Source organism: Oncorhynchus nerka, linkage group LG8 (assembly GCF_034236695.1).
Source record: "Oncorhynchus nerka isolate Pitt River linkage group LG8, Oner_Uvic_2.0, whole genome shotgun sequence".
NCBI classification, from domain to species: Eukaryota; Metazoa; Chordata; class Actinopteri; order Salmoniformes; family Salmonidae; genus Oncorhynchus; species Oncorhynchus nerka.
This window is the reverse complement of record NC_088403.1, coordinates 25,056,942-25,070,855: the sequence shown is the minus strand read 5'-3', so window position 1 is coordinate 25,070,855 and position 13,914 is coordinate 25,056,942. Positions and strand designations below refer to the sequence as shown.

The following is a 13,914-nucleotide window of genomic DNA, read 5'->3' as shown; positions in this document are numbered from 1 at the left end:
ATACATCAGCTGATATCTCAAAGTGCTGTACAGAAACCCAGCCTAAAACCCCAAACAGCAAGCAATGCAGGTGTAGAAGCACGGTGGCTAGGAAAAACTCCCTAGAAAGGCCAAAACCTAGGAAGAAACCTAGAGAGGAACCAGGCTATGTGGGGTGGCCAGTCCTCTTCTGGCTGTGCCGGGTGGAGATTATAACAGAACATGGCCAAGATGTTCAAATGTTCATAAATGACCAGCATGGTCGTATAATAATAAGGCAGAACAGTTGAAACTGGAGCAGCAGCACGGTCAGGTGGACTGGGGACAGCAAGGAGTCATCATGTCAGGTAGTCCTGGGGCATGGTCCTAGGGCTCAGGTCCTCCGAGAGAGAGAGAGAAAGAAAGAGAGAATTAGAGAGAGCATATGTGGGGTGGCCAGTCCTCTTCTGGCTGTGCCGGGTGGAGATTATAACAGACGCTGACTTCTGCCCCATTGAGGCGTGTGGATTGTTTTTGTGACGTTGTCAGCTAACCCACCTATTGGGAACTGGTCACATGTCATAGAGAGACAAATAAATCGATAAATCATGGTAAAAGTGAATAATGAACTTCCTCGTTTGATCTTCATGTCACGCTTTACACCATTTTTATATTTTGGTAATGGAGGCTCAAAATCAGAATTGAAAAAATGTTTAAGAAGAGAATTTGGTCAAACTAAAAGATGTAATCTTCAAAGTCAGAATGCTTAGTTTGCCTTTGGGATTCTGTAGAAGTTTAAAAATTAATGGAGTACCCTGAGTGGAGTACCCTGAGTGAAAATATTTTAAAAAGGGTTTTCTGTTTCAAAGACTTCCATCACTGCTTTAGGAGATATTACTTTGTTCTTTACCAACAGTGGCTTTATGGCTATCATATTCTAGCATCCATTCAACTAAAGCCTCATTGCCCTAGTAGCTGTTGTTTTAATGACATGGACCCGATATAACCAATTCCGCAAGACAGCGGTAGCCCTCTCCTCAGTCTTTAACACGGACATCTGTCAATATCCTATTAGTTTCTCTTGGAGCGTGTGAGTTTATTCTACAAAGCCTGTTGTTGCTTTATATCCCATGCCTACATTAGGGCTGATTTTCATTGTAACCAAAACGGTATACTGGGTTACTGACTTCTAGAAAAACTAATATTAGGGGCCATTGTCTCGGTGGTTGCTATGGCGACCGTCACACGTTCTCTGGTGATTGGATTTATTTCGGTCTTATCACTGGCTACATCATCATTCCCCCTGGCAGAGTGATATTAATGATAGCAATGTCTCACCAGATCATTTACAGCCGTTTACATTGAAGCACACTGCTACAAAGCACCCTGCTACAAAGCACACTGCTACAAAGCACCCAAGTGTCATTAAAGTGCTCTGCTGATGCCCTTTGTTTTGATTACAAACCAATTCTCTCAGCCATGTATGGTTTGAGGAAAATGTCTCTCATAAACTTTCTCAGTACTGTTCATGACATATAGTAGTTATATGTGCTTTACACATATCGTCTCAACTGTAAGAGAGGCCAGGGTGGGGGTAGGGGGTTAACGTCTTGCCCCTCTGTCCAGATAAGGCGTCTCGTCTGGGGGTCAAGACCAGCACCCAATACCACCCCTCTAAGTCCCCATGAGTGACCGTGTCTGGATACACACAAGCCACTGGCTAACACCAACAATCCATCACTCAGCTGAATGAGGACAGAATCAATCACCAAGGAATGTGATTTGTCCAGACTAAATCAGAATTGTCTGTCAAGTGACAAGCTGTTGAGTCCTGTCCACACTGTCGACGGAGACATAACCGGTGATGTGGATTGTCAAAAGACGTGATGCATGTCCTCCTCTCGTCCTCCGTACAGTAGCCTGTTCTGTTCTGTTGCTTGTTATTTTTAGCCTCCATCTTCTGGGAAGATGAGCCAGTCCATCAGTAACACACCGTTTGTGTGGGTCCGTGATGATCGCTCCGTGGCCAGGTTGCAACACTCTCATGATACAGCCTCATAGTGTAATGCTGTGACTGTGAGGGTCATAGAGAGTTAGCTAGCAGCATGTGGAGCCTGCGCCAGCCTCTCTCGCTCGCTAATTGATGCACTTCAGCCGCTGGGCTCTTTGAACTGAATCCCCCTCGTCCACCCGGGAGAATGCAGATGGCATCATTATTTCCCCCTCTGCTTTGAAACTCAAGCCCCCGATGATGACCCAGAGCTCTCGGCGCTGCCACGGCCGCCAGTGAGAGGACCCGTCTGTTTGCTTTGCATTAAGAAACCGTGTGCCCTGGCCCTGCGTCGCTGGCTGCACTACTGTTGTTGCTTTCTAAGTACACTTGACACGGGTCTGTGTTTGAGGGAGCCAGGCACCGGGGCTTAGGATTGTTGTTGGGAAGAGATGCTATCATCAGTAGCCACAGACGGGGCAGTAGCCCTGAGAGTCCCTGGGGGACGCTGCATCATAGCTGGGCTGGGTCAGGGAGGAGAGCCCATGTTTGTGTAGTGCTTTAGCCCCTGTGTGATAGCAGAGATGACTGGCGGTAGTCCAGCTCTGGCTCCACTCTCTCCTATGAGCTGGGCAGGGCAGCTGTTAGACTGTGATCCTGCCTATTCCCCTCCATTCAGACAAAGGCTTTAAGACGATTCCCCACACAACTGCAGCCTGGTAATCTGTGCAGACAGTATCTGAGAGGACCGATCCCCCTCCCGAGCCTCATAAGGGGACAGACGGACAGGGGTTTTAACTGTGGTGAAATGGCTTGAGGCCATTTAGAAGAGGAGAGAGCGGACTTGTACAAACATGACCTTCTGCCAATGTGAAGCGCTACAACCAACGTGTCTCCGGTTTCTGTCTCCCCTGGCAACGTGAGGGGAGACAGATGACAATACCTCACGGGACAGGTTTGTGATGCCGTTGATGATGTTTTTGAATTATGAAACTAGGAAACTGTAAACGGTCAATGGATGAAGAGGATAGAAGGTGTATTTAAACATTATAACATCTAACTTCTACCTCACATGTCCTGGTTTACATACTGTATCCTCATTGTGAGATGGGGCCTCTTTCCCAAACATTAATGAACCTAGTCACCAAGCCGATGGGGCTGAAGACCTGGAGGTCAAATGTTCATGACCCCAGGTGAGGCACTGTCATCGTGTCCATGACCAGGCTACTTAACCTCTCATTGGCTAAGTCAAATCCCAGGTGTGACCATGTGAGACTGCTGGGTAATATACGGTGTGTCAGTCACGCTGGGTTCTGGCTTCCTCTAAAACAGCCCAATGATTGTGTAGTCTGTCTGAGCCAGGAGGTCCGGTCAAGCAGGGAGAGAGGGGTCGGCGAGGGATGAAGTCCCCAAAGTTCATGTTAATTTTCAAGCCTGGTTATGACCCCTGTGTCAGCACCCCTCCGGATCTCTCCTTCTCACCAACTAACTGACACTCAGAGGACATACAGACCATGTGGAAACATCTTGTTAATGCCCTGACCAGCATGGACATAAAGAGAGGGAGAGAGAGAGAGGGAGTGGGGAGGCAGGGTCGGGCCAATACAGAGAGAGAATGGGAGAGAGAGAGAGACAGGGAAAGAGAAGGGAGAGCGAGAGAGAGCGGATTGGACCAATGCAGAAAAAGAGAGAGAGCGGATTGGACCAACGCAGTGTAAACGTTCCACCTCAATCATTAGTTGAGCTCTCTACAGATTTCTCGTAAATTTCCACATTAGCTGGAATGTGCCAGCAGGCCCAGCTCTGGGTATTGTCATACGTATTTATATCCTCCTGTAAGGCTATCTCCTCCATGTCTTTGGTGAGGGGGCTTATACTGGCCTAATTGACCATGTTGCATAAGGAAGAAGAGGACAGCAGCACGAGGTTACTGTTAACAGCTCAACAAATACACTAGAATATTCCAGTAACGTGACCTGGTGAAAGGGAAGCATGCCTTGACGGTTGAAAGTTTCACATCACTTTGTAGAAAGTGTGAAAATGTGAGTGCGTCCCTTAAGTAAAAGTCGTGTTTTCTTGTTATATGATATTCTCTCTCAGTACTCTGGGCACGTAGTGGGGGCTTTCCTGACATGTCGAGGAAGAGGCCTGTCGATGTACCTGGTCAATTATTAACCTCTGAAGAAGATGGAGTCTCTGAATGCCATGCGAGGTGAGCATTTCCCTGTACACAACACACCATACTGTAGGTTCAAGTTTATCATAGGTCAGAGAGGGGCCCTGAAGCCAAGTAAATCACACCTCCAAACACTGACAGACCAGGAGTAAGGTGACGTTGCCCATAGACACTGATCTTGGGTCAGTTTTGCATTACCCCCACTATGGGTTAAGGTTAGGATTGGGGAGGGGTAGTTGATCCTAGATCTGTATCTAGAGGAAACTTCACTCCGGAGCGACTGACCAACAGTCAACTCTGAACTCACTACATTATCTCTGTTACGTCGAGTGATGCAACACCATACTCAGTTACAGGGCAGTTATTGGATTTTTACTCCAGAAATAGTCATTTGACTGATTGAGGTTGAACTACAGGAGCTAAACCACCTAAAATGTCGCAATGTCCTCAGTTCAGAAACACAGCTTTGTAACCTTTTCACATTATTTTCCTCTGATGGCACCTGGACTCTTGTGCCAATGTGTCATGGCGCTATAATGAGATTTTCTTCAGGTCAATTCACATCCTTATCATGTCAGCATATTCCATATTCACATGCCCATTTGGTCTCCAGTGTTCTGTGTTTTTAAATGTTGAGTTCACGCTGAAGATTTATTGACTTGATCACCCCTGTTGCTTCTCTGGGTCTTGAGATTCCTGCAGTCCCTCTCGACTCCTCTCTGTATCCGTCCCCCTTCACCAGAAAAGCTAGACCCTCCCTGCGCTTTGGGTTTCTTGGCAGGGTATCCCGTGATTCTCCCTGACAGCTGAAACGTCACCCCCTTGACACTGGCGGCGATTTATGGGCATTTGCAGGATACAGGGTAGCCCTGGGGAGAGCAGGACACCGGGGTGACACCACAGTGCCAGGCCTGAGAGGATCAAGTCACCATCTACACCATCAACATCATCTAGCAGAGAACTCTGTCTGACACCATTTGGTCTCCGATAGACAATGAGAGGAGGCTATGGAGAGAACTCAGACCTTTATGGAGGCTAAGGAAGTATCTCCTGTCCTCTCCAGCCACCAAGCACATCTGTCCCATCCTGACTGTTGCACAACTAACTGAACCTTCATTATAGCACTGAAACAGGTCTGTGTCCCATTATCCCCATTGCATACTACAGCGTGTGAACCAATATCTTAGATGTCTCACCTAGCTATCTTAAGATGAATGCTCTAACTGTAAGTCGTTCTGGATAAGAACATTTGCTAAATGACTAAAATGTCAATATGAAGTCATCTACAGGGTCTGAACACTGTTTTTATTCAACCAACTATCTGGTACCAGCTCAGCAAGAGATCTTTGTTTATTGTCTTTGCATGTACATTGATAAAGGATACTAGAGTCTCGTGGCTCAACTGACATAATGTTCATTGAAACTCCTAGTTGTGTTTCAGATGCGGGAATTGTGATTTGTTTTTGTTTTTCTAGAATGGAAATGTCACACAGTTTCACTCAACCAAGAAAGTTTTAACTTGTATTAAGGCCTCCCAAGTGGCACAGTGGTCTAAGGCGAGGTGTAACTACAGACCCGGGTTCTATCCCAGGCTGTATCGCAGCCAGCCGCGACCGGGAGACCCATGAGGCGGCAAACAATTGGCCCAGCGTCATCCGGGTTGGGGGAGGATTTGACCGGCCGGGATGTTCTTGTCCTTGTCCCACCGTGCTCTAGCGACTCCTTGTGCCAGGCCAGGCGCATGCACACTAACTTTAGTTGCCAGCTGTACGGAGTTTCCTCCGACACATTGGTGCGGCTGGCTTCCGGGTTAAGCGAGCAGTGTGTCAAGAAGCAGTGCGGCTTGGCAGGGTCGTGTTTCGGAGGATGCTTGGCTCTTGATCTTCGCCTCTCCCGAGTCCGTAGGGGAGTTGCAACGATGAGACAAGACTAACTACCAATTGGGGAGAAAAATGGGGTAAAAGTTAAATCATGATTTGTATAGTAATTAACAGTCAAATGAATGATGTGAAATGTGAAATTATGTGGAATCATCAAATCTGCCCTAGCTGAAAAGTACGTCCTGCTTTCACAAAATGTGGTTTCCAAATTGGTATTATTGTGTGCAGTCTATCTCTGCAGAGAAACTGTCCTCAAGTCCAAGACAGGAACCGACATGATCTGGTCATCTGTCAGCAAGAAACCAATCAAATCTATATTGGCTTCCACATGTGACTGCTCCCCCAGACCCTTGTAAACAAAACGGAATGGGCAGACATGTCATGAACTGCTCACCATATACTGTATATCCAGTGATCGATACGACAGCTCTTCCTCTACTACTTACTGTGGAAATGTATCACGTCTTCATTTACATAATTCACTTTCCCATCTTCACTACCTCTGAAATTGAGTTAATTTCATCCACACAATCCATTCTCCTCCTATAAACATACTCATAATCTATTGCGAAGTGGATCTGCAGCTTCTCCTTGACCATGGCCTTCAGCTCAGAGTCCCTGGGGTTGTGTGAAAGAAGACCTGACTGCAGTAGAATAGTCCCATTGAACAGGCCAGGACCAACCGGCCTATTGTCCTGGATGGGCAGCTGCTGATCCCAGGAGGATGTTGGAATGATCAACAAACCCCGAAACCCCAGCAGGATTAGGAGCGCTCCCTAAAGTGTCAGTTACTGGGAGGGATGAGTACATTTACAGGCTGGAACAGAGCTGTAGAACAATAGAATAGTGTAGAGGATGAGGCATGGATTGATGGAGGGTCACGGATACAATATGTAGACGAAATTGTATATTTGAGGGGCAATATTTCAGCAGAAATTGAAATCTACTTTAATTTGGGTTATTTACGTCAGGGATATTTTATCCAAATGGGTTTAGAAGAGATGACTTGACATGGGCCAGAGAGATGTGTCACTGACTGACACAGGGATTTCAGAGCCAGAGTGTGACATCCATGGGACATTCATACGGTTTAACCAAGAGTGGTTGCACAACAGTATAGTACACACTGATCTGGAACGTACTCAATGCACTGCTTATCATACAGTATGAAATTACACACACACACACACACACACACACACACACACACACACACACACACACACACACACACACATAATAGTTTCATGAATGTTCAGTTATCCCCAACCCTAATACTATAAATGGTAAACAGTGGCCAGAAGGGTGGCAAAAATGTACTTGGCTAATTTCTTGGCACATGTCATGGATGCCATACCTCCAGGCAGAAACAGGAGCCCTCAGCGACCATGAGTATCCCAGCTGAGAGAAGCAGACTTTGCCGATCGTAGAAAAAAATGTCAAAGGCCACATAGCACCACTGAGAAGGCTTTCATCTATTTTATGGATTTAAGATGAATGAGTCCCAGATCTATTTATACCACCTAGATACCACATGTGTCATTTTGACTGCACATTCATATCTATTTATGATGGGACATGCCACAAGTTACAGTTGCACTTAACCATTCTCACTGTCTAGGATATGTTTCTTTGAAATGTAATAGGCTATACTGTAGAATTTCAGAATTGGTTTTGATAAGACAAGTCAACAAGAACAAACCTACTTTATTATTACTATAGATTATGAACATAATGTTTTTGGAACTTTGCAAGTCAATTGAGGGACAATATTTGTTCCGCTTAGGGGAGCCAACTTCTTGCGGAGGGCCTGAAGATTACATTGACATTTATCTTGCAGGTTGAAAAGTTGAGATGGGCACTGGTACAGTATGTTACCATTTCACTGTGAAACAGATATTGAAAACACCTGTCATAAGTTTGAAGTGACGTTTTAACTTTCATTGAGAGGTGTTAACGCTTATTTATTTTCTACACAAACTAGCTTGGTAGTAAAATAAACCCATTGAGAGAAAAAAAGGTTGATGCACTGCGACAGCTAAGCGTTGGATAGAGTTTCACATTCTATATATAAGCCTGGTGACTTGTGTCACTGGGCTATTTAAATGCCATGCAGTGTCCCACTGTCAAAACTTAGGCCGTGCGAGGATACAACAGTATGGTGGAACTTTTTGAGACCAACACTTATTTCTTCAACGATCTGCGCTATCTCGAGGGAGATCATGGACCATTGCAGCACTTGGACATGGCGGGGGTGTCCCCTTTGTACCACGGGAATGACAGCCCGTTGTCACCTGGGGGGGATCCGTCCGAGACTGGATGTGACAGCAGTGGAGAGGAGCATGTCCTCGCACCCCCTGGTCTTCAGCCGCACTGCGAGGGACAGTGCCTCATCTGGGCTTGTAAGGTTTGTAAAAGAAAGTCTGCACCAACCGACAGGCGCAAAGCGGCCACTCTCAGGGAAAGAAGGCGGCTCAAGAAGATCAATGAGGCATTCGATGCGTTGAAGAAAAAGACCGTGTCCAATCCGAACCAGCGGCTGCCCAAAGTGGAGATTTTACGCAGCGCCATAAACTACATCGAGCAATTGCAGGACCTGCTGCATACACTGGATGAGCAAGAAAAAACGCCCCAAAACGGCTCATATAACTATAACGTGAAAGAACACCATGTAAGCTTCATTTGAGAAATATTTGCATCTGCATTTTTCATATTCACTTTATGCGTACAATCATTGGCTTTACACTTAAAGGGAAAATTGCCATAAAGAGAAATATCTTACTGTGCATTATACTTGTAGGCTTACTACTTTGTATAATAACACGTGTGTTAGTAGACACTTAAGCTAATACATGTGTGTGTACATGAAGGCGTCCAATAAGGAGTACCATTGGAAGAAGAACTGTCAAAACTGGCAGACCTCAGCTGATCATTCCAATGCACCAATGACGAATCAGAGAGAAGGTTGGAACCAATTATGAATAGTAAATTAGATCTAAATTGCTATTTTGCAACTCATCAACTGATTGTACATCTTATATATTTGATTTCTGTGTTTCAGGCTTTACGGAGTCTTCAGCGTCCACCAGCCTTCTTCGCCTGTCATCAATCGTTGACAGTATATCAAGTGAAGAGAAACCGACTTGCAACGAAGAAATCTCAGAAAAATAATGCTTGATTTATTGGATTTTTTTGTAGCCTGTATAAGCGACGTCAGCATTTCATATTTCCATTGTCTATTTCGAAATTATTTTCACTTCTTTATTCATATGTTTTAGTTTCCATTTACTTATATTCATTTGTACAAATTAACGGGCATTTTGTAGTCACTGTTTTCTTTTAAATTGTATGAATGGTCAATATTATATTTCTAAAGTATGACAACAATGGAACTATAATATTTTATTTCCAAATGGACATTTGATAATTGTAAATATTTTATAATATATTAACAAGTTAATTTATTTTACATATAAAAGGCTGTGTTTCTCAACCTCAAGAGATTCATTGTTGTATTTGAGTATTTCTATATGAACTGACCAACAAATAAATTGTAAGCATTGTATCTTACAAGGCATCTACACGTTTTGTTCATCACTATCTATGCAATTCATTATTTATTTTAAATACTTGTCAGGTAGTTTAAGAAGAATTCAGTTTTGACACATTTTGATATAATTACAAATGACATTTTATACACTATATATCCTTGACACATATAGTATAATATATTATCATGAAAACCATGCATTTAAAACCTCAGGTATTCATTTTTGAATTATCCTATGTTGTACCAGTTTTTTAATTAGACTTGACTCACTCCAAATACTATAGTTTAATGTATGTTTGTATGGGTACTTAAGGTAGGTCATACTGTGTTCAACCTCTTTGCAGATACATCATTCTAATTATGTGACAAACTTTTAGCCATACCTTTCAGGTCTCATAATGATATCCGAGGATATCCCTAATGTCCCCACTAACCCAATTGATCATGTGGAATTTGAATAGAGATGTGACACTGTACATGCAAGCATCAGCCACAAGTTCCCCCAGTACTCATGGGTATTAGAAGACCATTAAAAAAGCCCTGAAATAGCCTGGGCTCCTTTCTTTGTTGCAGCTGGCAGAGATCTAGCCTGGTCCACTTCAGTAGCGTTACATTTACGTTTTAGTCATTTAGCAGACGCTCTTATCCAGAGCGAAATACAATTATTGTGCCCATTTTAGGATAGCTAGGTGATCGGAAAATAATGTATTTTTAAAATATATATATTATTAAATATTATTACTATAATTATCATTATTTTGTCACCTCTAAACTCAGATATGCTTAGACATGGAAACTTGGTCAGGAGGCAATGGTGCAGCCAGCTATTAGATCCTAATTCATGATCACTTGTTTGATCATGCACATTAGAACAATGTTTACACATAGTTTATAAGGGACTCCCTGAAGGTATGTTTGATAGGGTGATCTCTTTCTGCTACATGTGTTAACTTGGGGAGTCCTACTTGTTTATGATCCCACAGTGCATTGCTGTGCTGACCTAAGCCTGCATCACAGTGAGCACTGCTCCTCTCCCTCTCAGATCTCTGTGGCTGACACACTGACACTGCTGACCCCTGTGTGTCCAGCCTGGTGTCATAGACTAGTCGTAACATAATGTTAGCCACAACAAATTGGAATTTGTAACATATCATAAGAATTTTAAATTCAAAACATATTGTACGAATGGCAATTTGTGACATCTCATACGAAATGTAATTCGTAAAATTTCATACAAATTGTAATTTGTAACATATAATAAGAAATGGATGATGAACATCCAGAAATTAATACATGTCATAACAAATGTAAAATATCATCCTAATTTCAACATCCCAGATTTTTGTTGACTATGTTACATCCACCGCTGATTCCAGGTTTTTTTTGTCTGCCTTTCCCTCAGCCCTCACACAAATGTAAGCACACACACACACACACACACACACACACACACACACACACACACACACACACACACACACACACACACACACACACACACACACACACACACACACACACACACACACACACACCTCACATTGACTCATGACCCCAAGCACACACACAACTTATTAGTGACTCATCCAACAGTCATTTGAAAAAGAGGCCATAGTAGAGATACACTGGGGTCTCTGTGCTGTGTTGTTTTTGTATTGCAGCTGAGTACATTCAAATTGATTAACCTTACAGTCTTTGTATAAAGGTGTAAAAGGCTTTAGGGTAGGGTACGTTTTGGGTGATTTCTCAAAACAGCAGATTGCATATCCAACATACCAACATTTATCCAAAACACAATGTCAAAGCACACAATTCTCCTATTTCTAGTGTGATTAAACATAGATTAAATGAGCACTTCAGTGATGCCTGATACAGTAAGTACTATCAAAGGATATAGGGCCTGTACTTCAAAGTCCCTTCACATCTTTCCTTTTACTTCTGACTCTCTCACTGAACCAAACTGAAACTAGATAGCTCCAACAGTAATGTTGTTTTAATGGGATCGAAGCAGCTTTCTCACAATGAGTTTGTGAGCCTGTTTCCCAGTGTCCATGAGAATTGTCCAGCGTCTTCCTTCCAAATGAGTTCTAAGGCTCTCCTAGACCCCCCCTAAATGACTTTGTCAATCTACTGTTTGTTTTTGGATAATATCATTGATATGTTTGACCAAAATCTACCACCTGCTCAACATTGAAACCTAAACCTTGGGAAAATAGCAATTACCACCTTTATGTTGAGAGGGACGTCATTTCATTGGGACCTGTTATTTTAAGATTTAGATGCAAATTGATCAGTCTGGGGTTTAATAGATGTGATTCTTATACTAATATCTATGATTACTGTCTTATTTATGTATAATACAGTCTTTATAAGTTAGGTGTTAGAGATTCAATTGTTTAATCCTCTCTCTGGGTGTTTTAAATGGAGGATAAGTGCAGTATGATGTATTATCACCATTTGACTTGTTAGTAGACAACATCGGCCTGCAATTTTACAGAGATTTCCTTGTCATTTATGATGCGATCGAAATGGATTTTGCTGTGGAGGATGTGTTTAAAAAGTCAAGGCCGATGAAAGGGGAGATTTTATAGGGGAGGATCAGCCTTTGGGAGAAATGCCTTCATTTATCTGGTTTTCCTAGAATATCCTGCTACGAAATGATTCCCTGCAACATTGTAGTTGGCAGCACACTACAGCTCCCTGCCAGACAAGTGGTGTTGCCAATCAAAAACCCTCGTCATGTGATATGATCTAATGCACTCACTAAAGTAACTGTCCAGTGAAAGTCTCACTTTTAAAAGTTCATATTCTGTTAACTCATACCCAAATAATCTTACTAATACCCAAATAATCTTGTTGACTCATCCAATTCTCGCATTTGTGGCTAAAGCCTAAACTGGATACAAAAAAACACTTCAGAAACCCCACCTCAAACTTCTATCTCAAACAGACCATTTAAAAAAATGCTTGCTATTTCCTCATAGAGTATGATGTCATATTCCTGAAGAGGATGAGCTGGCCAATCAGTGTTCTAAATAAGGATGAGCTGGCCAATCAGTGGTCTACGCACATTACTATTTTTAATGCTTGCATGAATATTTTTAATGACCGATATATGCCCACAACATTCTGTTGCTGAGGTACACCCACACAATTCCAACATGGTAAAGATGCTTTTAAACATACATAATTACACTTTTTGGAAGGAAAACTATTTCACTCATATTGTAACTAACTGTTGGTCATATTTCATAGAAATCTGGAAACACTAGAAAGTTACTTTAAGAAATGGGCTGCCCCCCATTTATAAAAACAAACATAAGTTAACTGGAAAAGTGAAATACTATACAAGAAGGATTATAATGTGTCACAAGTGTGATTTAAATTATTGTATCAGTCTGAAACATGTTGTTCATCAGACAAAATTGAGATGATTTGTCACCATACTCTACATCTTTCAGAAATATAACAAAAATACGTTTCCATCTATGGCATATATCATCTGTGGTAAATAAACCTTTATGGAACATTTGATATATAACACCTATGGAGATCGGATAGGAAGGCCACAACATCACATGAAATCAATGTTTAAGCAGTTTAGAAGAAATACGGGTTTCACACGTGAGGGAAAAGGGACATTAAATCCCAGCTAATGCCCTACACTTAACTCTGCCTCTGACCCCTGACAACAACTCCGGAATAGAGGCGATAAAAAACAAACCCCCTAGTTCCCAAGAGACACCGCTAGCACTTCAGATCACAGAGCCAGAGTGAGTGTGTACAACGTCTGGAGCAGCGCATAGGCTTCTGCTAGATGTATCGCCACTAACACCATATGCTGGTGCAATCGTATCCTATAGGCTCAATTAGCTGTCGGTTGTTGCCAGGTTTTCTCCTTGTCCATATTGTTGGGGTTGTTCACAGTCAATATAGCCTTTGATCTCATCGGCAGCATCGAGGGCCAGGCTCATGCCAATGTCTTCTTCAGCTGTGCCCAATACAAACTCGGACGGCAATTCCGTGGCAGGTACTCGGGTGTTTTCTTAGGTGTGCGCGGTTCCCAGAGATAGAGGAGGACAAACGTTTTGACACGTTGTGAGAAATATCCACATTGTATCCTTGTAGGGTGTCAACAAACACAAAGCTCGAATAATTACTCCGACGACTGAAACAGGCAGCTCATCATGGCTATTCATCAGTGTTTGTTCTAGCTAGTCTCTCATGCTTAATTAGGCTATGCACATGTGGTTCGGGCTCCAGCGGTCTCTTTCGAGATGCAGTTTAAATAATGAATATAGCATGCTTATTAACATGTATTACAAGCCGAATGTTTTATAAATGAACACAATTGTAATGC

The 13,914-nt window shown here is 42.7% G+C and overlaps 1 protein-coding gene across 1 annotated transcript; it reads left to right on the top strand.

Annotated features, from left to right (window-relative positions):
* Window positions 1-7,251: 7,251 nt before the first annotated feature.
* Window positions 7,252-9,571, top strand: LOC115133001 (myogenic factor 6-like). Its single transcript, XM_029665788.2, has 3 exons — window positions 7,252-8,675; window positions 8,875-8,968; window positions 9,066-9,571. The coding sequence occupies exons 1-3, from the start codon at window positions 8,163-8,165 to the stop codon at window positions 9,173-9,175; spliced, it is 717 nt and encodes a 238-aa protein (XP_029521648.1). The 5' UTR covers window positions 7,252-8,162; the 3' UTR covers window positions 9,176-9,571.
* The last annotated feature ends 4,343 nt before the right edge of the window (window positions 9,572-13,914 follow it).

Bases quoted from the DNA above. Each gene is read 5' to 3' on its own strand.
- LOC115133001 (XM_029665788.2), top strand. From the start codon at position 8,163: ATGGTGGAACTTTTTGAGACCAACACTTATTTCTTCAACGATCTGCGC. The intron at 8,676-8,874 runs GTAAGCTTCATT...GTGTACATGAAG, and splicing joins ATAACGTGAAAGAACACCAT to GCGTCCAATAAGGAGTACCA. The intron at 8,969-9,065 runs GTTGGAACCAAT...TCTGTGTTTCAG, and splicing joins AATGACGAATCAGAGAGAAG to GCTTTACGGAGTCTTCAGCG.